Source organism: Callorhinchus milii, unplaced genomic scaffold, assembly GCF_018977255.1.
Source record: "Callorhinchus milii isolate IMCB2004 unplaced genomic scaffold, IMCB_Cmil_1.0 Scaffold1, whole genome shotgun sequence".
NCBI classification, from domain to species: domain Eukaryota; kingdom Metazoa; phylum Chordata; class Chondrichthyes; order Chimaeriformes; family Callorhinchidae; genus Callorhinchus; species Callorhinchus milii.
The window spans coordinates 69,662,130-69,689,107 of record NW_024704742.1 but is presented as its reverse complement, the minus strand read 5'-3'; the positions used below and the strand labels follow the sequence as shown (position 1 = coordinate 69,689,107).

Below are 26,978 nucleotides of genomic sequence, written 5' to 3'. Positions count from 1 at the left end.
TGCCCCAAGACTGGCACTTCAAGTCTTACCAATGAGCCGCACTGGCTGTGGTGTCATCAGCAGTGCCTTGGAATACTGCGGACCCGCCTGGCTCAGAAACCAGACAACCAAGTGAGAGACCACCACAGAGGGTGGACTCGATTCTGATATTCGATTGCCGAGCATGCAAACTCAGCACTGAGGAGACCCCCGCCTTCCAAAGGCCACCCCCACCCCACACACCCTCCCCACACACACACATGCACACCTTGATGAATGACTAGGACAAGATAAGAGGAACTCTGGCATCTGACTTGATGTCTTTATTAGAGAAGTGTGTAAGATACTAAAGTGGACGATGGATAAAGTAAAACCGGAACAATACTTTCAGATGTGCTAGGACAGCAGAACAAGAGGACACAGGATGCGGAGAGAGTTAAGGTGTCAGCCTCTAATGAGACCACTGTCAGGTAAACTTTCCCGCTGCTTGTCCAGCTAGGAACACCCTTAACACCAGTTGAGAATTAACAAGGCGCTCAGAAACGTTTGAGAACCGCACCCACTTGCAAAGTTTCTGACGTGACACAGAGAGGGAGAGAGAGAGACAGAAAACAACCACAGGAAATAAAACTGGGGCAAAATAAAGCTCAGTTATCATCATTTTTTCCCCTCCTTGGAAGGGAGGGAGGGAGGAAGGAAGGGAAGTACACAATCTGTTTGGATACTGCAACCATGAGCTAAACTGCATAAATGTGGGTGGGGGGGGGGAAGGGGGGAGAGTAATCCACTGAGCTTGACTTCTGACATTTGGGTGAATGCTAAAGCTATGCCGTTGACACTGTTGCCGAGAGGGAGTGCTTGATATGTGAGCACCTCCGAGACCCATTTGCTTGGAAAATTTCCCCACCCGCTGTCCATCGGCAGCATCCCCTAGGGTGCTCAACAGGAAGTTCAGGCGTCTCCAAGGCGACCCCCTCCATTCTGGAATTGGGTTTCCTCCTCCTCCTCACTCCTCTCCGCACCCCCCCCCCCCACCCGCACACCGGAAAGGGCGATTCATGTCAGAGAGGAGGTGGTCTTTTTAATCACAAATATCTCCCTTCCCCCCACCCCGACCCACGAGCCTCTATCTTGGCTTTGAGACAATCAGAAATATGGCCAGCAGTAATTCCAAGATCTTTCACTGAATGTCACCTGTTGGCAGTTTTGGGCAGCCCGGCATTAATGACCTCCTTTCCCCTCCCCTACACCCATTCAACTCCATTTCCCTCCCCTCCACCCAACCACCCACCCACCACCTTTACTCTTGGTCTTCACATTGAAAATCCGGAATAGACAGAGACCAAGGCGAGGCCCCAGACCAGGTGAGGAGGCGTGTGGACAATGGCAGCCCAGCCTGGAACTTTATTGGACGAACCAATGGATTCCCTCCACAGGAGCTTCTCATCGGACACCTGAGAGCGAGATAAAATAATAATTGTTAATAATAATCCTTACATTAGTTTGCGTAATAATCCTCAAGTGCTCTGGGATGGGACGCTACCCTGTGCGAGGGGCGCTACATAAATGCAAGTTGTTGTTGTTGCATTTAATAATAATTGTTGCATTTGATACAACGCCTTATCACTTTGTTGAGACGTCTCAAAGCTCTTCACAGAATATACTGTAAAGTGGACTCACTGTGTATTTTGTGAGCAAAACGTGTGCCAGCTCCCTCAAGAGCAATCCTTTCATTTACCTGCTTCACGTGATTTCTCACCTAAACAAGGTACAGATGGAGACCTTGGTTTAATGACTCATCCAAAGGATGGAATAAAAATTTGAATATTAAGAAACGATAATAATAATCTTTGCAGTCCATATGGAGCCCTGTAGCATATTGGTTAGAGCACGCGCAAGCGAGAGGACCCTGGTTCAATTCACAGGTAGGGCGAAACCTTAGGCAAGTTTCTTTACTCCACACGCCTCGGTTTACCTAGCAGTAAATTGGAACACGGTTTTTAATTGATTGGCTTTCCGGGGATAATATTCTCTTAAAAACAATTAAGAAATAATTTGGTCCTCCCGTTGTGAAAGGCGCTCTATAAATGTAATTTTGTTCTTGTTGTTGTGTAGTCACTCAATCCACGACTGTTTGTGGGACAATGCTGTGCATAATTGGCTGCCGCGTTTCACCCACAAATGGACAGTTAATCCACTTTGTAATACATTCCGTGAAGCACTTTCAGACATCTCAAAGATGTGATAAATGCAAATGTCAAATGCAAGGATTGTTATCTTTGTTCATTGGTGCCAAGAGAAGCTCAGTGAAGGGCACGGACAGAGTGTGATTACAGAACATCAGCACAACAATCTCACCTCAAACCCCTTCGGATCCCAGGCGCTTTAATAAGGAAGCGGATGGTTCCTATTTTAAACCCACTGACTGCCAGTGGTTAATAATTTGTTATCGCTCTGCCTTCACTTTATCTCGGAAGCCTCCAAGCCTTGTGTTCCCCTCGGTCTCACCAAATCTCATTTCACCTGGTCAAATTAACACCTACGTGTGCTGCAATTTTAGCACGGAATTAGTATGGTTTTCAGCAAGCTGACGAGCAAGCTGCCTGTCTGCGCCATCCAAATGCATGGGATTTTACATGCTATTTCCATGAATACTTCACGTTGCGAATGAGCTCCCGCATTCACCCGCAAAAGAGACAGTCACTACAGTTCACAGTGAAACCCTGTGAAGCCATTTGAGGCTTTCTCTCCAACATAATAATAATAATAATAATCCTTCCATTTGATATAGTGCCTTATCTCATCTTCAAGACATCTCAAAACATGAAAGGCCATAAGGATTATTCATTATTTCCCCTGGTTTCGTGAAATAGGAAAACTGCGTCTCTCTTACACACTTGACTTGTTGCACTGTGAAGAAATTTCACGTAAAATCTTTTCCATGCACAGTTACACACCTGTCTTTGATGCAGGGAGGGAGGGAGGGAGGGAAGAAGGGAGGGAGGGTGAGTGGACGAGGAGGAGAGGGAATCGAACCTTCTCTCCTCGGGGCTGTTACCTGTGTTCTGATTGTGGGGCCGAATGCCTGCTCCTTGCTGTGTGAGGCGAGCGTGTCGTTTAAGTTCCTCTCTGGGTGGAGATAACGTGTGGGCAGTGTCGACTGCTGCATGTCGGAGCCCATGTTCAGATCTGTACCATTCCCAAAGGCCTGGAATGCGTTCCCTGACGAAGGTGGAACACACATGTCAGCTACCCTTTCGGGGTCAAGCAGCAGCCACACCGACTGCCCCATTCCCCACCACACTCGCCACCCACCCCGGACACAGACCCGGGGAGTCAACCTCTCCTCCCTTATCCCCATCCCCCCACCCCTGCCTCACAACCTGGACCCCCCTCCCCTCCCACACACCCTTCTGTCAACCGCTCCCTCCACATCGGACTGCAAAATGTCCGCTCCCTCTGCAACAAGGCCCTGGTCATCAACGATCTCATCCTTGATGAGAACGTTGATATCATGGCCTTGACAGAAACGTGGCTCACCCCAGGCGACACCTTCCCCCTCACGGAGGCCACGCCACCCGGCTACACCTCCCACCACATCCCCCGCCCCAACCGCCGTGGCGGTGGTGTTGCCCTTATCTCAAGGACACCACTTGCCCTATCCCCCTACTCCTCTGGCTCTTTCCCCTCCTTTGAGCACCTCACCCTCTCCCACCCCTCATTCCTCTCCCTTAAAATCCTCCTCCTCTACCGGCCCCCTAAAACCTCTCCCACCTTCATCTCTGACATTTCAACACTCCTCACATCTCTTTGCCTCTGCTCCGATCGCCTCATCATCCTGGGCGACTTTAACCTACACTTCACCCCCTCCTGCTCCATCTCCACAGACTTCTCTTCCCTGCTCTCCTCACTCAACCTCTCCCTACACATAAACTCCCCCACTCACAGTCACGGCCACCCACTCGATTTGGTGATCACCCGGGGCCTCAGTGTCTCGGATGTCACTATTACCGACAAGGCCATCTCTGACCACTACTTCATCTCCTTCACCACCTCCACCCCCCTCCCCACCTCCACCAGACCCACCACCATCTTCTACCGCCCTTGGAAGAAGTTACCCCCACAATCCCTAACCGATGCCTTGGAGTCCTCTGAACTCCTCTCCCTCTGGCCTTCAACCCTCACCGACCCCTCTTCTCCTCTCTCCCTCCTCCACAATACCCTCTCCTCCACACTCGATACTCTTGCCCCCATCACTTCCCGCACTGTCTCCTACTCCCGCTCCTCCCCCTGGTACACCACCCACCTCCGCTCACTGAAAAGCCAGGTGCGGGCTGCTGAACGCACCTGTGTCAAATCTGGCCTAACGGTCCACCGACAAATCTGGCTGGACCTCCTCAAAATTTACCGCTCCACTCTAGCCTCGGCCAAGTCGTCCTTCTACTCCAGGATAATCCTGGAGGCGAAGAACAACCCCAGGCTACTGTTTTCCACCACAACCCGACTCCTCCGTCCCCCCCGCCACCCCGCGCAGGTCATCTCCTCCAACCTTCACTGCGAGGAGATGCTGGATTTCCTTGAATCCAAGATCAAGGGAATCCGCTCCGCGGTCACTTCCCCTCCAACTTCCACCCACCACCCACCCCTTCCCTCCCACACTCCGACTCCTACCCATCCTCCCCTACACACCTTCGTACCCGTTTCCCCACCCTCTGTCACTGAACTCATCCTATCCCTAAAACCAACCACCTGCTCCCTTGACCCCATCCCCACTCCACTCCTTATCTCCCAGCTCCACTTTCTTGCCCCACATATCACTGACATCATCAACCTGTCCCTCTCCTCTGGCTCTGTCCCCATTCCATTAAAAACTGCCATCATCACGCCCACCCTGAAAAAACCCTCCCTTGATGCGTCGCAGCTATCAAGCTACCGGCCCATCTCCAACCTCCCCTTTCTCTCCAAGGTCTTGGAAAGAGTTGTCGCCTCCCAACTGCGCTCTTTCCTTTCCACCCATTCTCTTTTTGAACCCCTTCAGTCAGGTTTCCGTGCTGCCCATAGCACAGAAACTGCCCTGGTCAAGGTCACCAATGATATCCTGACCATCTGTGACCAGGGCTCCCTCTGTCTCCTCGTCCTCCTCGACCTATCGGCAGCATTCGATACGGTCGACCACGCTATCCTACTCCACCGCTTGTCCTCCCACCTCAACCTTCAAGGCACTGTCCTTGAATGGTTTAGGTCGTACCTTTCTCACCGTCTTCACTTTGTCTCAACGAATGGCTTCTCCTCCACCCCCCGCACTGTCTCATGTGGTGTCCCTCAGGGCTCTGTCCTCGGTCCCCTCCTCTTCACCCTCTATATGCTCCCCCTCGGTGACATCATCCGCAGACATGGAGTTAACTTCCACATGTATGCGGATGACACCCAACTCTACCTTTCCTCCTCTACTCTCAACTCCACGACCACCGATGTCCTGACAGCCTGCCTGTCCGACATCGAGTCCTGGACGAGAGACAACTTTCTTCAGCTCAACGTGCGAAAAACCGAGGCCCTCCTGATTGGCTCACGTCAGCGCCTCCGCACCTCAGGCGCTGACACCATCAGCATCCAAGGCTGCACTCTCCACCTCTCAAAGCCAGTCAGGAACCTCGGCGTTTTGTTCGACCCTGAGCTGTCCTTTCTCCCTCACATCCGCACCACAACTGGCACCGCCTTCCATCACCTCCGGAACATCGCCAGACTACGGCACTACCTCACCCCTCACGCTGCTGAAACCCTGGTTCACGCCTTTGTCACCTCAAGGCTGGACTATGGGAACTCTCTCCTCGCCGGCCTTCCCGCCACCTCCCTCCACAAGCTGCAGGTCATTCAGAACTCTGCAGCTCGTGTACTGTCCCGCACCAGGCTTCGGGACCACATCACTCCCACCCTCGCTCGCCTCCACTGGCTCCCCATCCCCCAGAGGATTGATTTCAAGATCCTCATCCTCACCTACAAGGCCATTCACGGCCTTGCTCCCTCCTACCTCTCCAACCTACTATCCCCCTACCTACCTGCCCGTACCCTCCGTTCCTCTGGCTCCGGTCTGCTCCACGTCCCCCGCCCCAACCGCCCTACCATCGGTGGTCGGGCCTTCAGCCTCTCAGCCCCAGGCTCTGGAACTCCATCCCCCAGTGCCTTCGCCGCTTCCTCCCTTTCCTCCTTCAAGGCCGGTCTCAAAACCTTTCTCTTTGACCGTGCCTTCAGCTCCCCTCTCGACTCTCTTCCCCCTCCTCGCTCCCTCCCTTCCCTCCCCTCACCCTGACCATTTCCCCCTCCTTGCTCCCTCCCTTCCCTCACCCTGACCATTTCCCCCCTGCTCGGGTCATGACCCAACTGTACAGCGCCTTGGGACGTCCTCCTGACGTGAAAGGCGCTTTATAAATGGAATCTTGTTGTTGTTGTTGTTGGTGTACGTCTTGTGTGACAGACCACCATCACCCCCAAGCCCCCTCCTCTCCTCCAAATCTCCTCACTACCTCCTCCCCTCCCCACTCCATTCCACCTCCCTCATCTCTTGCTCCTCTCCCCCTTCCCTACACTTCCACCTCCCTCTCTCTCCACAGACAATTTTGCTGAATCCCCTCCCTTCCAAATAGGTGCTAATTTGCAGGTTGGGTTAACCCTACGCACACCAACGTCCCCCTAACTAACTATGTAACAAGGTATAGATTCGCAGTGTCACATTTTCATCAGTTAATTACGTAATAAAGAGCACCTTTAATTAAATGGTGAGCCCACACACAGTCAGCACTTGGATTATTAATTCAACTGAAGACTATTTCTCCATGGGGAGGAGATAAGCTCTCTTTGGGGTAGAGTTGACTCCAAGGTGACATGTCAGACAGTGAATCTCGGAGTCAACTCTCATTGCTGATCTCGATAGTCCAGGTCTCGAGACAGGTGAGTCCACAATACAGTCCAGCCTGGCTCATTGGCAGAACGCAGACTGATCACTGTGAGCAGGGTTTCTTCTACTCAGCTCCTGATAACCCTGCAAGACAAAGCCCTAACTGGTAGGGTTGTCCGAGCTTAAAAAGCAGAGGAAGCTTTTTGCAGACGCTGCTCTTTGCGGCTTCAACTGGTTAGACTCCAGCAGTTACTCCAATGCACACTTGGGGGTCCCCAAGCCAAGGCTCTTGCCAATCTGCGTCCAATACCATCCAGAATTTAGTGACTGCATCCCTCCAAGGGGAGTATGTATTCCATTCCAAACATAGTAAAATGTGTGAAACTTTCCTTGGCAATTCTTTAGCAAGGTGAAGGGTTTCTCTCTTGTGTAAGATTCCCAGTGTGTCACGGTGATGGGTTTCCGCATGTGTATGATACCCAGCAGGTCCCGGCTGGTCGTGGTGTGTGTAAGATACCTGGCTGGCACCCAAAAATAAATAACCTCAAATTAAATGTCATGGTGCTGCTAGACATCGACACTGCATTAAGACGAATTGTGAGGGATCGGATTAGGAATGGCTTGGATCTAATGATAGCAGCTTGCTGACTCACTGAGGCAGACGTTATCTGTGAAGAGATTGAGGAAGGTCTCACAGTCCTGCCTGCCGTTACCGCTGCCACTGCAGGTACACCAAGGGACGATGTTGGAGCTGGAGTTGTCAATGTAGTTGGGGGTGATCACTGTGCCTGACCACAAAATGGAAGGAAAGGAGACATTAGGCAGGGCAAAGCTGACAGGAACGCAGATACGGAACACACCAACGCTGCCAGTGTTTGCGATGGCAATCTGTGCAGATAAGAGACATGACACCGCATGAAGGGCGCTATTCTGTGTGCAATTGGCTGTTTTGTTTCGCCCACAAAATACACAGTTACCACACTTTACAGTATACTCTGTGAAGCGCTTTGAGATGTCTGAAAGACGTGATAAGGCTCTGTATAATATGCAAGGATTATTATTATTATAATATATGTGTCAGCCTGCCTCAGTTGGTAGCACTCTTGCTGTGGGCAAACTGAATGTTAGGCTCTCTCACAAAACATTCAGTCACTACACTATACACTGGGACTCATTTAAAAAGCAACTTGTGGCGGTGTTGGGTGGAGGGGGGCGCGTTCTGGAGCGATGAGATTGAATGGGTCGTAGGGCTTTCTTCATCCAGATCAATCATGTGATCTTATGATTCCTGCAAAAATGTTATGAAATGTTTTGACGTTTTAGGCACTGTATCAAATGCAATTATTGTATATAATTGTTGAGACTTCTTAGAGTACTTCACAGAATATGTTGTAAAATGGATTGACTGTGTATTTTGTGGGTGAAACATGGCAGCCATTTGCACACAGCAGAATAACATTGAAGAGGTTAAAGAGCCCTGAAAATATGCAAAGCCAGGTACACACACACAACACACCCAGCTTCCTCACAGGTGAATAAGATCGAAGAGGTTATAGAGCCCTGGAAATGCTGTGAAAATGGAAATCAACTATTTTCAGATTAAGGAAAAGACCCATCACACACCTGTGTGATTTAATACAAGAAAATGTGACGTGATTGACTCTGGCAATAGCTCTGGCAGAAGCTGACAATAACTTGGACTGTAAAGACCTGAAAGGGGGAGAGGGAGCCAGATAAGTGTAACTGCTCAGGTGGACAAGATATTAAGGATGTAAATAAAGTCCTTGCCTTTACATCCACAGGAATTGAGTACTGTATAAATGTAGAGAGATAATGTTATATAATAATCTTTGCATTTGATATAGTGCCTTATCATGTCGTTGAGACATCTCAAAGCGCTTCACAGAATATACTGTAAATTGAATTAACTGTATATTTTGTGGGCAAAACGCGGCAGCTGATTGCACACAGCAGTGTCCCGCAAACAGTGGTGGATTGAGTGACCAAATAATAATAATAATAATCCTTGAATTTGATACAGCACAATTTTTTTTGAAGGAATTATTACCCCCAGAAAGTGATCCACATTCGACTAACAACTGGGATCCTACTTACTGCTAGGTAAACAAATGTATGTGGAGTAAGGAAACTTGCCCAGGGTATCACTCAGCCTGGGAATCGAACCTGGGTCCTCTCACTCGTGATGCGAGTGCCCTAACCAATATGCTACAAGACACTACAGGAGAGGGCAATAGGGGATTAGGCTGATGTATAAACTAGAATAAAGAGAAAGCAGACTTAGATCTGACTGTATTGTGTTAAGCAAACACAACTACTTTGGATGCAGCAAGTGTCCCATGGTTTTACGCAACTTGCATTCTACACATCTGTTTACACAGTTTTTCATGGCTCATAATGCACAATACATTTCCACATCTAATTGCACATGGTTTACATGATCCACAGTATACAAATATGTGTACAATAATAATCTTTGCACTTGATACAGTGCTTCAATGATACGTCATTGAGACATCTCAACGTCCTTCAGAGGAAAATAGGAAGATAGGTACAGGAGTAGACCATTCAGCCCTTTGAGCCTGTTCCACTATTTAATTAGATCATGGCTTCCGTACCTCAATTAATCCTTTCAATTCCAATTTCTCGCTTTCTCCCCATATCCCTTAATACCCTGACCTACCAAAAATCTATCAACTTCACTCTTGATGGATCCAGCATCCACGGCCTTTAGGGGAGAGAGTTCCAGATTTCTACCACCCTTTGAGTGAAAAAATGCTTCCTGATCTCACTCTTAAAAGTGCTGGTTCTAATTCTAAGACGATGCCCCTTGTTTTGGATTCCCCCACCAGAGGAAATAGTTTCTCTGTATCTACCCTATCAAATTCCTTTATCATCTTAAATACCTCAATCAAATCACCCCTCAACCTTCTAAACTCAAGGATATACTTCCCAGGATTAACTGTAAAGTGTAATGACTGTATATATTTTGTGGGTGAAACATGGCAGCCTAGGAGGGAATGACCAATTTTATCTGAGGATTATCAGTCAGAACACCGGAAGACAGAAACTCCCGTCTCTTTTCAAATAGTGCTGTGGGATATTTAACATTCACCTGAACAGGCATAGATGGAACCTTGGTTTAACGTCTTATCCGAAAGACAGCACCACCAGGAATACAGCAGACTCCCAGCACCACACTGGGGTGTCAGAATAGACTGTATGGGTCCCAAGTTCTGAAGTGGGGCTTGAGCCGCATCCTTCTGATTCAGAGACAAAAGTGCTACCAACTGAGCCAGGGGCTGACAGCCATTTACATATGTCCACATACAGATGCACATGGTTTACACAACCTGCATGAAAGACTCACTGAGCTGGGTCGGCAGCCTTGTTCCTGGTCCCTTACCTATCATGCCAGTGTAGGAGAGCAGACATTCAGCATAATTTTCCTTCAGACAGCCGCTCGCCGACTGTGTCGAAGGCTGGCAGCTTATCTGGAACTCTGCCAGCCTCGATCTATCAGAATGAAACAAAAATAGAGAGAGTTAATAGAGTGTTACAGCTCGCATAACAGGCCATTGCTTCTCTGCTGGTGTTTTTTTCTCCACACGAGGCACCCAACCTAGTCGTACTCACCCACGCACTTACCTCACCCTTCAATATCCACATCGCATATATAATAATAATCCTTGCATTTGATACAGTGCTTTATCACATTGTTGAGACGTCTCAAAGCTCTTCACAGAATATATTGTAAGGGGAATTGACTGTGTATTTTGTGTGGCGAAATGCAGCAGCCAATTACGCACAGCAGTGTCCCACAAACAGTTGGGGATTCAGTGACCAAATAATAATAATCCTTGCATTTGATACAGCATAATTATTGTTTTTTTGAGGGATCATTACTTCCAGAAAGAGATCTGCCAATCGAATAGCAATCAGGTTCCTACTTACTGCTAGGTAAACAGGCGTGTGGAATAAGGAAACTTGCCTAAGGTCCCACCCGGGAATCGAACCCTGGTCCTCTCTCTTGTGAGGCGAGTGTCTTAACACTACACTATGGGACTCCACTTCTGGGCGTAGAATTCCACAGTCCAACCACCTTCGGTGTGAAGCCATCTTATTCTAACCCATTCTGTCACTGACCTGGTTGTGTAGAGAGAGCTTTATTAGTGCTGTCATGGACAGTGAGCGTGAAAGGCACTATACAAATGTAATTTTGTTGTTGTTGTTGTTGTATGTAAACAGTACTGTAGGTGAACCCGGGAGAGTGGATGGACAGTGTAGAAGGAGCTTTACTCTGTGTCTAACCTGTGCTGTAGCTAACTTTGGGAGTTTGGCGCATGGTGCAGAGGGTCTCTGTGGCTGTCTCACTGGCACCAGGAAACCTCTCTGAATAGACAGAGCTATCGGCCATCACATAAGATGTGTGAAGTGACTGCTGAGTGGCAGTGTTGTCAGACATTGTTAAAGGTCAGCACAATGATCGCTGGCAGTATCAATGCTGTCCATCACTATCTCCTTGAAAATCTATCTTTCCCATACTTCCTCTTTCTTCTTCAATTTTCTCTCTTTCTCCCTCTCTCTCTCCTTCACTTTCTCTCTCTGTGTCTTATTCTCCCTCTTTCTTTTTCTCTTTCTCATTTTCTCTCTTTCTCACTCTCTCTCTCTCTCTCTCTCTCTCTGTCTTCCTCTTTTTCTCGTGCTCTGTCTCCCTCTCTTTCTCACTCTCTCTCACATTCTCTCACTATCCTTCTCACACTTTCTTTCCCTCGCTCTTTCTTGCACTTTCTCTTCATGTGTCTCGCTCTCTTTTTCTTTCCCTCTCTTTCTCTCCCTCTCATGGGCTCTCTTTCCCTTTCTTGCCCACTGTCTCTTTCTTGTTCTCTAGCTCTCTCTCTCTCTCTCCCCCCCCCTCACCCCCCTCTCTCTCATGCTCTCTCTTCATTCTCTTAGCTCTCTAATAATAATCCCTCCAAAACAAAACAATAATAAATTGGTCATTTTCAATCCACGACTGTTTGTGGGACACTGCTGTGCGCAATTGGCTGCCACATTCGCCCACAAATATACAGTCAATTCACTTTACAGTATATTCTGTGAAGCTCTTTGAAACGTCTAGAAGACGTGGAAAGTGCTATATCAAATGCAAGGATTATTATTATTATTATTTTTCTCACTCACCCTCATTCCCATTCTCTTTCTCGCTCTCTCTTTCTCCCACACTCTCTCTCTCTGTCCCTTTCTCTTTTTCACTCTTTCATTCTCTAGCTCTCTTTCTTCTTGTGTGACGCCTTTCCTTTCATTCTCTCTCTCAGTCCTGCGCTCTTTCTCTCTCATTCTCTAGCTCTCTCTCCCACTTTCTCTCTCTCCCTCTGTTTTGCTCTCTCTCTCTCATTCTCTAGCTCTCTCTTTCTCTCTCTTTTTCTCACTCTCTTTTTCATTATTCAACTCTCTCTCTCTTTCTTTCCCACGTTCCCTCTCTTGCTTTCTTACCTACAAACAACATTCATTTTACACATCTCCAGTAGCTTCAGGCAGTTCTGCTTCTCCTTTTCGTGGTAGGAACAGGCGGGGACGATGCTTTGCCTTCTCCGTTCCCCACAGGCCGTGTCCTCACAGGGGCAAAAGATCAGCTCGTGAGTGAACTCCACAGGGACCCGGTCGAAGAACCTGCGAAGAGCCTTGTGGCACTTAGAGCGGTTGCAGATTTCGGCCTTGTTGGTCCGTTTGAGGCAGGCGCTGGCGTACTCCGTCCTCAGCCTCTGGCATGACTCGTCCACATTGCAGGCCTTGGCGGCGTCCAGGCAGCGGTTGGCTCGCGTGACGCCTGTGTCAGACCCTGTCACGTCCGTTACACCACAAAACACCAAACGATAGAGTAAAAATGGTGGAACAGTGGGTTATATATTGCCAAAACCAATATGGTGGAACATGCTATATATTGCCAATAACAGAGATGGTGGAACATGTTACATATTGTCAATAATCATCATTTTTAACCCATATTAACAATTTACTCACTAAAGTGGAGCAAGTTGAACTCTGTGGGCAACAGCGTTCGCTTACTCACCTGCCATTATTGAGGCCAGTCTGGCATAGTCATACCCTTTCCTACTGGGCTCATAGGGTGAACTTTCATTCATATCCTCCCCTGAAAGACAAAAGTGTTAAGCTATATTAGTTAGTGTTTGTCTAAATAGTCAACAACAAATTACATTTCCAATACAATTAAAAAAGTGGCTTTCTGCCACCCTCAACCCCTCTTGATTCCAACCACCAGCTCGGGTGCAAATCCACAACTGTTCAGCGCCTTCTGACGTGAAAGGCGCTATAAATTACATCATTTTGTTGCTGTAAATAGAGCCTTTCGTGTCAGCAGTGATCTGATGACCTGGGAGCTCTGCATTGCCGGGGACACCATCCTTTGGATATGACGTTAAATTCAGGTCCTGTCTGTTCAGCTGGACATTGAAGATCCCTCACCACTATTTGAAGAGAGAAGGGAGTTTCTCCCGATTTCCTGGCCAACAATCAACCAGGTGAACTGGTCACTTTCGTTTCATCGCTGTTTGAACATGGTAATATAGGAACAGGAGGAGGCCATTCAGCCCTTCGAACCTGTTCAGCCCTTTAACTAGATCATGGCTGATCTGTACCTCAACTAATCCTGTTAATTCCAATTTCCCGCTTTCTCCCCATATCCCTTAATACCCTGACCTGTCAAAAATCTATCAACGTCACTCTTGAAGGTGTGGATAAATCCAGTATCCATGGCTTTTGGGGGAGAAAATTCCAGATTTCTACCACCCTTTGAGTGAAAAAATGCTTCCTTTCACTCTTAAATGGCCTGGTTCTAATTTTAGGACGAAGCCCCTTGTTTTGGATTCCCCCACCAGAGGAAATAGCTTCTCTGTATCTACCCTATCAAAACCTTTCGTCATCTTAAATACCTCAATCAAATCACCGCTCAACCTCCTAAACTCCAGGGAATATAATCCAAGTTTACACAGCCTTTCCTCAAAACTTAACCCTTTTAAGGCTGGTAACATTCTGGTTTGTCAGGTCATTTGCTGTGTGCAAATTGGCTGCCATGTCCTCCTACAAAATGCAGTCATTACACTTTATAGTAAATCGAAAGGAGAGCTTTAAGGATGTCCTCATGACGTGAAAGGACTTTATATCAAATGGAAGGATTATTATTTTTATCTATGTCCTCTTGCTGCCTTTTGCAATCTTCAGGTCAAAAACTCAGATCATTTTCATCCATTTATAATAAATAAGAGCAGTTACAGCACAGACCACATGTGGAAAACAATTCATTCCTTTCAAGCTCAGGAACCTTACTTACTCTTTCCTTTCTACCCTCCAACTCTCTCTACTGAGGGATCACATTTATATTTTAGGATACACCAAGACAATAGAGGACACAGGTTTAAAGAGCTGTAAATGTGCAATTTCAGGACAGACACCAGGACATTTCTCTTTAATTAACGACTAGAACAAATTGGGGCCAGGGCGCATCTCAACGCTGTGATGAGAGGGGGAGAGTGGGGGAAGGTGCGAGAAGGGGAACGAGGAACAGTAGAATAGATTTCTGGAGTCATGAGATCATATGGTCCGAAACACCTTCTTCATCTGGACCCAATCTTGCAACCTATCACACCCACCCTCTCCTGCCTCCACTGGCTCCTCATCCCCCGGCGGAGACAGTTCAAAATCCTCGTCTTCGCTTTCAAAGCCCTCCACGGCCTTGCCTCTCTCCACCTCTGTGACCTGCTAACCTGTCCTGACCTGTCCGCTCCCTCCGCTCTGCCCTCACCCTTTGGAACTCCACCCCACAGTCCCTTTGCTTCGCCGCCTCCTTCAAAGCCAGTCTCCTCGCTCTCTACCCCTCCTGACCCCAACCCCCTGCTCGGGGCCAAATCGTTGACTGTCCAAAGCCTTGGGACATCCTCCCGATGTGAAACGTGCTATACAAATGTAATTTTTTTTGTTGTTGTTAATCCAGCATTTGTTTTCTCTAGAACAGAGAGGGTTGAGAGGAGACTTGGTGGAGGTCCTTAAACTATGAGGGGGTGTTCAATAGAGTAAACAGGTAGAAATCATTCTCATGCTGGTCAGTAAGCCAGTAATTTGCGGGCACGGATTTAAAGTTAACACTAAAAGATGAAGGGAGAGGCTAAGAGATTTTATTTTACACATACAAACACAGGGCATTGTTAGCCTGGCCTGAAAACTCAAATGAAGCAAAATCTATATTAGCTTTGAAGAGGGAATGAATAAGTATTTGAAATGGCAAAGGTAATATTCCTTGCCTTTAAACATCATTGAAACCTATTAAAGTGATTTACAGGATTGTCTGTAAAGTGACTGTGTAATTTTGTAGGTGAATGCAGTAGCCAATTTGTACTGTTGGAATTGGGTCAACCCTCTGTGGTGGTCTCTCGATCGGTTCCTGAGCCAGGCGGGTCAGCAGTATTCCACAGCACTGCTGATGACAGACAGTGCTATCAATAGCAAGCTATGCTGTTTTAGCTGGTTAAGCGCCTTGGGACATCCATTTGACATGAAAGGCGCAATACAAATGTAATTTTGTATTACATTGTTAAACTCCAACAGTTACACACATCGCACACACACAGAGCTGTTGCCAACCTGCACCTATTACTCTCTCAAAACAAGGGTGGTGGGTAGTATCAGAAAAAAAATTAATACTGAAACACAATCTCCATCCCTGCCTCTCAGCCCTGCAGAGAAGTGCTGAAATAGCTGGTTTGACATTGGGGAATATTCGTGGCGAAACCCATCATTTATCACAGTGAGGCACGAGTGAAGAATTCCTGACTCTGCTCGAACGATCCGTGTCACTGCTTTTCATGGAAACTAATTAGTCACCCAACATAGGCAGACATTTCTGGGTCTAGTTATTTGTCTCCCTGTTTCCCTTCTTTGCTCATTCCCTCCACTGGAAAAAGATATTTGACTCCATCTGAATTGCTTAATATGACAACAAACAACAACAACAACAAAATTACATTTATAGAACCCCTTTCATGTCGGGAGGACGTCCCAAGGGGTCAGGACCCAAGCATGGGGGAGGGGTGGGGTAGGGGTGAGGGAAGGCAGAGAGGTGGGAGGGCGACCGAAGGCACGATTGAAGAGGAGGGTCTTGAGATCGGCCTTGAAGGTGGCAAGGGAGGAAATGAGGTGAAGGGACTGTGGAATGGAGTTCCAGAGTGTGGGCACAGAGAGGCTGAAAGCCCGGCCACCGGTGGTAGGGCGGGTCGGGCGGGAGACATGGAGCAGGCCGGAGCCCACTGAACGGAGGGAGCGGGCAGGTTGGTAGGGAGACAGTAGGTCAGAGAGGTAGGAGGGCGGATGGCCTTGAAAGTGAGGACAAGGATCTTGAATTCGATCCTCTGAGGGATGGGGAGCCAGTGGAGTTGGGCGAGGGTGGGAGTGATGGGGTCACGGAGCCTGGTGCGCGAGAGTACAGAACCTGCAGAGTTTTGGATGATCTGCAGATTGTGAAGGGAAGAGTTGGGAAGGCCGATGAGGAAGGAGTGGAACGCCACACAAGACAGTGCGGGGGTTGGAGGATAAGCCGTTTGCAGAGAAGAAGTGGAGATGGTGTGAAAAGTAGGACCTGAACCAGTCAAGGACAGAACCTTGAAGGTTGAGGTGGGAGGAGAGGCGGTGGAGGAGGGTTGAGTGTTCTACGGTATCAAAGGCGGCGGAGAGGTCGAGGAGGATGAGGAGGCAGAGGGAGCCCTGGTCACACATGTTCAGGATGTCATTTGTGACCTTGACCAGAGCAGTTTCCGTGCTGTAGGCAGCAGGGAAACCTGATTGGAGGGTTTCAAGGAGAGAGTGAGGGGAGAGGAAGGAGTGAAGCTGGGAGGCAACAGCTCTATCAAGGACCTTAGACAGAAAAAGGAGGTGGGAGATGGGCCGGTAGCTGGATAGCTGCGATGAGTCAAGGAAAGGTTTCTTCAAAGTGGGGGTGATAGTGGCTGTTTTGAGGGGGCTAGGAACAGTGCCAGGTGACAGAGAGAGAGGTTGATGACGCTGGCAAGTAGTGGGGCAAGGAGATGGAGCTGGGATTTAAGAAGAGGGGTGGGGATGGGGTCCAGGGTCAGATGGTGAGCTTCATGGAGGTTATGGTGGTGATGACAGAGGAGGGAGTGACAGGTTCAAAGTTTTGGAAGGAGATATGGGTAGTGTTCAGAGTGTGGTGGGGGGTGTTAGGGAATGGGTGGAAGTTGGGAGAGCAGTGGCAGCTGAGCGTATTCCCTCGATTTTGGACTCGAGGAAGTCCAGCATTTCCTCGCAATGGGAGTCGGAGGAAAGAATCTGCGAGGGTTGGCGGGGAGGGTGGTGGAGACGGTTGATGGTGGAGAACAGGAGCCTGGGGTTGCCCTTCGCCTCCAGGATTAACCTGGAGTAGAAGGATGATTTGACTGAGGCGACAGCGGAGCAATAGGTTTTGATGAGGTCCAGCCAGATGTGCCGGTGGATTGTTAGGCTGGATTTGAGCCAAATACATTCGGCAGCCTCACCCGAGCCAGCAGAGGTGGCTGGTGAACCAGGGTGAGGATCAGGAATAGGAAGCAGTTCGGGAGAGGGATATGGCAGTTGAGGGAGATAAAATGGTGGTCAGAGATGGCCTTGTTGGTGATGGTGACATCCGAGATGCTGAGGCCCTGGGTGATCACCAGGTCGAGTGGGTGACCGTGGGTGTGGGTAGCAGAGTGAATGTGGAGGGAGAGGTTGAGAGATGAGAGGAGAGAGGAGAAATCTGAGGAAGTGGAGCAGGAGGGGGTGAAGTGGAGGTTGAAGTTGCCTAGGATGATGAAGCGGTCGGAGCAGAGGCAGAGGGAAGCAAGGAGGGTGGAGATATCAGAGATGAAGGTGGAGGAAGATTTTGGGGGTAAATTAGGAGAATTTTTAGTGAGAGATGGGAGGTATGGCAGAGAGTAAAGTGTTCAAAAGAGGGGAATGACCGGGTGGAGTAGGGGGATAGGGCAAGTGACAGCCTGGAGATGAGGGCCACACCACCGCCACGGCAGTTGGGGCGTGGGGCATGGTGGTAGGTATAACTGGGTGGTGTAGCATCAGTGACTGAGAAAGTATTCCCTGGGGTGATCCAGGTTTCTGTGAGGGCCATAATATCATTATCAAGGATGAGAACATTGACGGCCAGGGTCGTATTGCAGATGGAGCGGACGTTTTGAAGGCTAATGCGAAGTGGACAGTTGGCAGGGGGATATGTGGGATGGGAGGAGATAGTGGATTGGTTGGCAGGGAGGATGGGAATGCGGATGAGGGAGGAGAGGTTAGCCCTCGGGGTCTGGAGTGGCTTGTGGCGGTAGTGGGGAGAATTGTGGGGGAAGAGTGCTGCGTTAAAGATCTCGCTGCGCTATTGGAAAAAGGAAGGGAGTTTCTCTACCAGTGTCCCAGCTGACAAAAACCAGATTAAAAAAATTAATTTACAAAAATACAGTCACTACATTTTGCACAGTGCACATTACAATATAATTCTGTGAAGAGCTTTGAGAGATCAGCTCTATGTGAAAGGTGTATCAGATGAAAGGATATTTAGTTTTAAACCCACCATTGAAAGTCGTGCTTTCAGTCACTATGCCTCGAAACTCTGGAACACCCTTCCTCAATCCTTCCGCCTTGCCCCCTCTCTCCCCTTTTTTAAGTCCCGCCTGCCTTCCTCTTCGACCGTGCTTAATGCCACTTCCGCCACCCCCTGGCTCAGAGTCAGGCTCCGCCACTGTTAAGCGCTCTGAGACACTACCCTGCATGGAGGGCGCTATATAAATGCACGTTTTTGTTGTTGTTGTAAAGTTTCTTACCTCTTTGACTGCTTTATCGGTCACCTTTCCCTTTGCTCACCTCCACCCTTTTCAGCTCCTCCTACCTTCCCCTTCCCTCCCCATTTTGCTTGGGGTCCCAGCTAGCTATGTGTCACTCTTTGAGACATCCTTCGAACGTGAAAGGCGCTAGACCACATTTAGAGTGTTGGGTCCAATTCTGGTTTCCACATTATAAGATGATGGAAAGCGTACACTGTAAGTTTAGGAGGGTGATACCAGAACTGGCAGGTTGCTGCTCTAAGGAAAGACTGGATAGTTTGGGCCATTTTTCACTAGTGAAGAAGGGGCATCCTAATAGAGGTATTTAAAATTATAAAAAGGTTTAAGAAGGTTAACGTAAATAGGTTGTTTCCTTTGGTTGGGGAGTCTGTAACCAGGAGACACATAAGATAGTGACTAGGAGATCTAAAAGAGAATTTAGGAAGAACTACTTCACACAGAAGGTAGTGAGATTGTGGAACTTGTTGCCTGAAGTGGTGGTTGAATCAGAGAGTGTGGGTACATTCATGAGGAAGCTAGACCTTCACATGAGGGAGAGGGGAATAGAAGGTTATGGGAGGGAGTAAGGAATAGGTGAAGACGAGTGTGGAGTAAAAATACTGGCATGGACTGGTTAGGCCTGCTTCAGTGTTGTACATTCTTTGTAAAGGTCATTCCTCTTTGTAAAGCTCTTTTTGTATCAGTGTAATACAACAACAACAAAATTAAATAATAAACCTTGCATTTAATATAGAGCCTTATCACGTTGTTGAGATGTCTCAAAGAATATATTGTAAAATAGATTGACTGCATATTTTGTGGACAAAACGCGGCAGCCAATTGTGCATAGCGGTGTCCCACAAATAGTCATGGATTAGGTGACCAAATGGGGACGGAATTATTACCTATCAATTGAAACAACCCGGTTCCTACTTACTGCTAGGTAAACAGGCATGTATAGAGTAAGGAGACTTCCCTAAGGTTTGGCTCCACCCTGGTATCGAAACCAGGTCCTCTCGCTTGTGAGGCGAACACACTAACTACTACACTACCGGACTCCAGTGTAAATTGTGAAGTTCTCTACTTCAGTCCAGGTCTGGGTGGCAAACATCAACACGATAATCAGAATAATATACTGCGAGTGCTGTGCCACATTTTCTGGAGTATGCTTGCTTGCTCCGTGCCTTTCATGTTAAATCCCTTCCCATTTTGCTCTGGGGTGAGGAGTGAGATGATTGAAAGGCTCCTTTTGGGCCTGTTTCCCTTGACAGGTTTCCCAGCTGGTTTTCATTAAGGAAAAGGAAATTGTTTCTCTTCACCCCCCAAACTTCATCAAAGCCCCCTCACTCCCCTCCTCCTCACCTCGCACCACCCCCATATAAAAGTTTTGTTTTAATAATAATCATAATTATTTTATAATAATAATCCTTGCAATTGATATATAACAATAATAACAACTTGCATTTATATAGCACCCTTCATGGGGGTAGGGTCATGGAGTGCTTGACAGTTGAGAAGTCTGACATGGAACCAGGGGGAGAGGGAGGGGGAGGTGACTGTAAGCACGATCAAAAATGAAGGTTTTTAGGTAGGATTTGAAGGTGAGGAGTGAGGGGGTAAGGTGGATGGATTCATAGAATCATAGAATTATACAGCACAGAAGGAGGCCATTCAGCCCATTATGTCTGTGCCGGTCCTTTGAAAAGAGCTATTCAATTCAATCCCACTCCCCCGGGCTCTCCCCATAGCCCTGCAAACTTGTCCTCCCCAAATAATTATCTACTTCTCTCTCAAAAGTTGTTATTGAATCGTCTTCCACCACCCTTTCAGGCAATGAATTCCTCAGATCCAAACAATTTGTTGTGTAAAGCAATTTCTCCTCACCTCCCTCTGTTTCTTTTAACAACTATTTTAAAACAGTGCCCATTCGCCAGTTTCTCCCACCCCAAGTTTCTCCTTGTTCACTCTATTGAATCCCCTTGTAATTTAGAAAACGTCTGTTAAGTCTCCTCTTAACCTTCTCTGCTCCAAGGAGAATATTCCTAGCTTCTCTCGCCTCTCCTCCCTCATTCCTGGTAGCATCCTAGTAAGTCTCCTTTGCACCCTCTCCAATACTTTGACATCCTTCCTAAAGTGTGGTGCCCAGAACTGAACACATTACTCTAGCTAAGGCCCAAGGTTCATTCAATTAATCCAATGTCCGCAGCCCAAATACTTGCCTGCACAATACTCTGTACCCCTATCACACCAGTGCTTGCCAGGCTCCAGATTGAGGGAGAGAGTTCCAGAGTTTTGGGGCATAGTGGCTGAAGTCACAGCCACCGATGGTGGCGCAGAGGTTAAGGGGAGCGGGGGGGGGTAAGCAGATAGAATAGGTAGGGAGGTGCAAGGCCATGAAGGGATTTGAAAACGAGTGAGAGGATCTTGAAATCGATCCGTACAGCAATTGAGAACCAGTGGAGCCTGGCGTGATGGGAGTACAGAGTTTTGCGCGGGTGAGTATCCAGGTGGCGGTGATTGGATTAATTGAATTAATTAAATTTTGTGTATGGTGGAGCTGGAGAGACCACCGAGAAGAGCATTGGCATAGCCCAAGCAGGAAGTGACGAAGGTGTGAACGAGGGTTTTGTTATGAAGTACGGATGGAGGCGGGCAATGTGGTGGAGGTGGGAAAAATCAGTCCTAGTCAGGGAACAGATGTGTGGTAGAAAGGAAAGCTAGGGATCGAACCTGACACCTAAGTTGCGCACGAGTTCGGTGAGTCTGAGGAAGAACCCAGGGAGGTTGAGGAATTCAGACCCGCAGGAGAGAAGACGTTGACGGGAGCCAAATGGTATGGCTTCCGTCTTGCCGACATTCAGCTGCATAAAATTTGCACTCATCCAGGCCTTGATGTCCATCGAACAAGTTGACAGGACTTCAACAGACTAGGAGTTGAAGCTGGAGGAAGAGAAGTAGATTTGAGTGTCATCCACATACATGTGGAAGTTGACCCCATGTCTGCGGATAACATTGCTGAAAGGGAGCATGTAGATGAGTAAAAGGGGGCCAAGGATGAAGCCTTGGGTTACCCCGCAGGTGTCTGGGAAGGGGTGGGAAGAAAAAAAACATTTGCCTAAATGTATTGTTGGCAGTTTGTGAAGTAGGAATCGAACCAGAATAGTGCATTCCCACTAAGGTGGATAAGGGAGGAGAGACAGTGGAGGAAGATGGTGTGATCGATTGTGTCGAACACGCCGGAGTGGTCTAAGAGAACGAGGAGGCAGAGGGAGTCCAGGTCACAGAGAGAGAGGATGTCATTTATTACTTTAACGAGAGCTGTCTCTGTTCCAGGGGCAAGGCGGAAACCAGACTGGAGGGGTTTGAGTAGGGAATGGAGGGAGAGGTGTGAGCGAAGTTGATTTGAAATGACGCGTTCCAAAATGTTGGTCAGGAAAGGCAGTTTGAGATAGATCCTTAGTGATATAGTGCTTTATTGCATCGTCAAGACATCTCAAAGCACTTCACAGAATGTACTGTAAAGTGAACTGACTGCATATTTTGTCGGCAAAAAGCGGCAGCCAATTGCACACAGCAGTGTCCCACAAACATTTTTTTGAAGGGATTATTACCCCAGAAAGCGATCTGCCAATCGACTAACAACCGAGTTACTTACTGCTAGGTAAACAGAGGCGTATGGAGTAAGGAAACTTGCCTAAGGTTTTGCTCCACCTGGGAATCAAGCACGAGTCCTCTCGCTTTCGAGGTGAGTGCTCTAACCAATATGCTACAGGACTTGTTTTAATCATAATAATCCTTGCATTTGATACACCGCTTTAGCACTTCATCGAGATCTCTCAAAGTGCTTCACAGGATTTTCTATGTGTATTGTGGGTGAATGCGGCAGCCAATTTGCACACAGCGATGTCCCACACAAACAACCGTGGAAATGAGCTACCAAATTTAATAGGAAGGCTCCCATTTCACATTCATCACATGAAAATGGTGTTACAATGCTAACTGCTAACACAGATCAAGTCCATAGTTTGCAGCACCCAATTGTCCTGAATTTTGAGTTTCAGCGGAACATAAGGTTAAATGGAAAGTTATCCTCAAAATGATCCTTGCATTTAGTAGATCGCCTTATCATGTCTCAAAGCACTTCATGGGAATTACTGTGAAATGGAATAACTGTGTATGTGTAGGCAAACACAGCAGCACAGTAGCACACAGCAATGTCCCACAAACAGTCATGAAATGAGGACACCGGAAGAGAGAAACTACTCTCTCTTGAATAGTGGCACTGAATCTTTAATATCCACCTGAACAGAGAGACAGGACCTCGGTTTAACATCTCATCCAGAATAATGATAATCTTACATTTCAAAGCACTTCATAGGATTTACCTTAATGTGTAATGACTATGTGTTTTGTTGGGATAAACCAGGAAAAAAGCCCCACATTTCTTTGAGATGCTAAACAAGTACAAGTTGTTGCTCTCATTCCATATTCATATTCACTCTCCCTCCCTCCACTTCCCCCTCACCCACTCCCCCCATTCCGCTCCCGATTCCACACCCCCCTTCCCTCCCACTTTGGCTTCCTTTTCTACTCCAAGCCACACGCTTCTCAACCCTCAGCTATACAGTGAGCAATCAATCTGACCCACATCCCTGCGCTCTTGGTCGCTGCCGCTCAGCACTGTGGCTCCGGAGGCACTGTGGACAGACACTGTGTGGTACAGCCAGGGATGGGGACGAGAAGGTAGTCGAGCAGGGTTAACGCAGCAGCGAGCTGCTGAGCTAGTGTTCAGCCAAAATGCAGGCTGTCGGGGATGATGAATGGGCTGCCGGTATCTGACTGCAGCAGATTCTCCCGGTGCCGGCCAATCCATCAGCCACGGCCCGAGGGAGAGAACAAGGTGCTTAGCTTCACCAGCAAGACTGCGAGTTTATATAGAGCAGCTTTTGTTATCTTAATCCTTCTAACCCAAACGCCGTCAACAACAACAACTGACACAGATTGCTGAGCGCAAGTCGGCTGCCGCCTAACCGTACATACACACAGCCACTACACTTTACAGTAAATCCTGTGAAGCGCTTTGAGACGCCTCCTGATACGAAAAGGGTTGTATCAAATGTACAGATTTTGAATGTTATGCTTGCATGTGACGGTAATTTCTATGAAGTGTTTAAGAGATGTTTCGAGAGTTCAGGATTATGGTTATTATATTATTATCATTATATAGCGAGCCGGGGAGAGGGGGGAGGTGATAATCAGTCCGATTGAAGAGGAAAGGTCTTCAGAGGTGAGGGCAAAGATTTTGTTGTATATCGGAGATATATTAGGTTAGAGAAGTGAATAGTCCTGGAGTCCTGTTGTGTATTGGTTCGAGCACTCTCCTTGCAAGCAAGGGGCCCAGGTTTGATTCCCGGGCAGGACGAAACCTTAGTCACGTTTCCTTACTCCACATGCCTGTTTACCTAAGTAGGAACCCAGTTGTTAATCGATTGGCGGGTTAATAATCCCTTNAAAAAAGTGTTCACTTAAACCACGACTGTTTGTGGGACACTGCTGTATGCAAATTGGCTGCTGTGTTTCATCTACAAAATATGAGGTCAATTCACTTTACAGTATATTTTGTGAAGCCCTTTGAGACGTCTCATGTGCAGAAATAATCCTTACTATTGTTGCAGCAACTTCAGGAGGCATCTCAATCAAATGGAAGGATTATTATATATTAGTTTAGTGAAGTGAATCGGTTTGAGCACTGACCTTGGATAAGGCTTTGGTGCAGACTCCAGTAGATGCCCAGGCAGTTTTTCTCCTTCTTCATGCCTCTCTTGCACCTGCAGTTGCGGAGTGGGCCGGAGAGGAGGGAGACCAAGGCGTTGAGGCACTGGTTCTTGGCTCCTGGCCCGAGAGGGGCAGCGTTGCTGCCGGCCATGCACTGGCGGAAGGTGCGGTACATGGGGCTGCACTTGGGGTCACTGACGCAAGTCTCGCTTGCCTGTAGGCAGTCGTTGAAGGAAGTCTCCACAGTCAACAATCCATCTGGGCAAAAAAAAACAATCAATAAATAAAATTCAAAAATATGCAGAAACAATACTTTAGTGAGCGAGTAGCAGACATATTGAGCAGGCTTCCTAGGGAGACGGTGGAAGCCAAAAGTGTTGATTTTTTCAAGAATAAATTAGATGGATTTTTGTTAGAAAATAATATCTCGGGATACAGTATATAGTTTGGTGTCAAGTGATATGTCAAGTAACTGCCAGGATGGTTCACACAGCGAGTTGTTCGGATCTGGAATGCATTGCCTGAAAGGGTGGTGGAAGCCGATTCTATAACAGCTTTTAAGAGAGAAGTAGATAATTATTTGGGGATGACTAGTTTCAGGGCTATGGGGAGAGAGCGGGGGAGTGGCGTTGAATTGGATAGCTCTTTTCAAATAACCGGCACAGACACAATGGGCCGAATGGCCTCCTTCTGTGCTGTATAATTCTATGATTCTGTGGTGGAAGGTGAACTGGATGGATCCCGGTCTTTTTTCATGTAACAATTGTTATGTTCTTATGTTCTTAAGATAATAATAATTTGGTCACTCAATCCATGGCTGTTTGTGGGGGTAGAGTGGCGGAAATATTTGGAAGAAAAAAACTTACATTGTGAGCTGATAGCACCAAAATTTAAAATTTTTCAAATGATTTTTTTGGGAGTCAGCCATGTCCAACCCATGGCCACTTTCTGTGTCCAAACTAGACTGAGAGCACCACACGTGCATAACAATAATCCTTGTGTTTTGATGCTTCACGTGATTTTTACTGCAAAGTGGAATGTGTTTTGTGGGTGAATCTAGCAGGCAATTTGTGCACAGCATTGCTCCATGAATGGCCATGAAGTGAATGACTGATTTTATCTGGGGGGTTGTTGGCCAGGACACCGGGAGAGTGAAACTCTCTTCTCTTTTCCAATAGTGCCTGCGGGATCTTTAACATCCACCTGAACATCGCTCAAACAGACAGAGAGACAGACAGACAGACAGGACCTTGGTTCAACGTCCCATCTAAAACCTCGACTGTCCAGTGCCTTGGGATGTCCTCCCAATGTGAAAGGCGCTATATAAATACAATTTATTGTTGTGGTCTATTCTGTCTATTCGGGTGGTCAAAGATTAGTAAAGGGGAGTTCCTTCTGGTGTCCTGGTTGACAATCCCCCTTCCCCCCACCCCCTAAAATAAAACTCTTCATTAGTTTAATGGCTGTTTGTGGGGTCTTGCTGCATTCCAATTGACTGCCACATTTGCCTAGAAAAATACAAATGATTTGAGGGGCCATGTAAAACGCTATTATAATCACTAAACATCACCCTGAAAGTGATGGTAAATTAGCTATTAGCACTCGCAGACACTTTGATGTAAAAAAAACCCAATAAATGCCCAAGTTATTTCTCTCTTGAATCGTGTTTTGCTATATATAGGTCATTATAAATAGATTCATGTCCCATTTCTTCCCTCCTCTCCCCTCCTCCCCCCACCCCCAGCTTTCCTCCTATTCTCAAAAGGCGTGATGAGGCTTTAAGGCTTGCTGGCTGCCTGTCTCTATCGGTTTGTATGCTAACCCGCTCCACACAGTCAGGGACCTTTCACCACTCATGGCGGAGTGAATTCAGTTCAGTGGAACGTGATCAGAAGGGACACAACTAAGGTTCCCTCCCTGCAGCATAAAACCTTGCACACAGCAGCCTCCTCCCTGTCTGGACAGTACAGGTCCAAAGAAATAAAACTGAATTCAACAACACTGTTTACTTTATTGTTGTGTAAGGTGGAGATGGTAGGGGGTGTTCGTTCCAAATGTTTCCCTCTTGAATTGGGCTCAACTAAGCCTGTTAACTGCTTAACACGTATCTGTCTAAGTCATCCACACCAGGCTCCATTAACCCATCACACCATCCTCACCCGGCTCCATTTGCTCCCCATCCCCCAGAGGATAGAGTTCAAAATCTTGGTCCTCGCCTTCAAAGCCTTGCCTCTGTGACCTTCTAATCCCATACCTCCCTCCAGTTGGCAGATTCTGGCCTCAACGCTTCAGCCTCTCTGCCCACACCGTTTGGAACTGCATCCCAGAGTCCCTTCGCTTGCTCCCTCCCTTGCCTCCAAGGCCAATCTTCAGACCTTCCAAACCATGCCTTCAGTCACCCTCTTAGCCCCACCTTTCCTGCCCTCCACCCCTCCTGATCCCAACTC

General features: G+C 47.6%; 1 protein-coding gene across 2 annotated transcripts in view; it reads right to left on the bottom strand.

Moving 5' to 3' along the window:
* Window positions 1-270: 270 nt before the first annotated feature.
* Window positions 271-26,978, bottom strand: part of gfra4a (GDNF family receptor alpha 4a) — a 53,404-nt gene continuing 26,696 nt past the window's right edge. For both annotated transcript variants that reach the window (XM_042337046.1, XM_042337051.1), the window contains exons 3-9: window positions 24,511-24,789; window positions 12,963-13,043; window positions 12,386-12,731; window positions 10,296-10,405; window positions 7,525-7,659; window positions 3,038-3,201; window positions 271-1,433 (exon numbers count right to left, since the gene is read on the bottom strand). In XM_042337046.1, coding sequence (XP_042192980.1) covers window positions 1,293-1,433; window positions 3,038-3,201; window positions 7,525-7,659; window positions 10,296-10,405; window positions 12,386-12,731; window positions 12,963-13,043; window positions 24,511-24,789 — 1,256 coding nt within the window. In that variant the 3' untranslated portion in view covers window positions 271-1,292. The remainder of the gene's footprint in view (window positions 1,434-3,037; window positions 3,202-7,524; window positions 7,660-10,295; window positions 10,406-12,385; window positions 12,732-12,962; window positions 13,044-24,510; window positions 24,790-26,978) is intronic.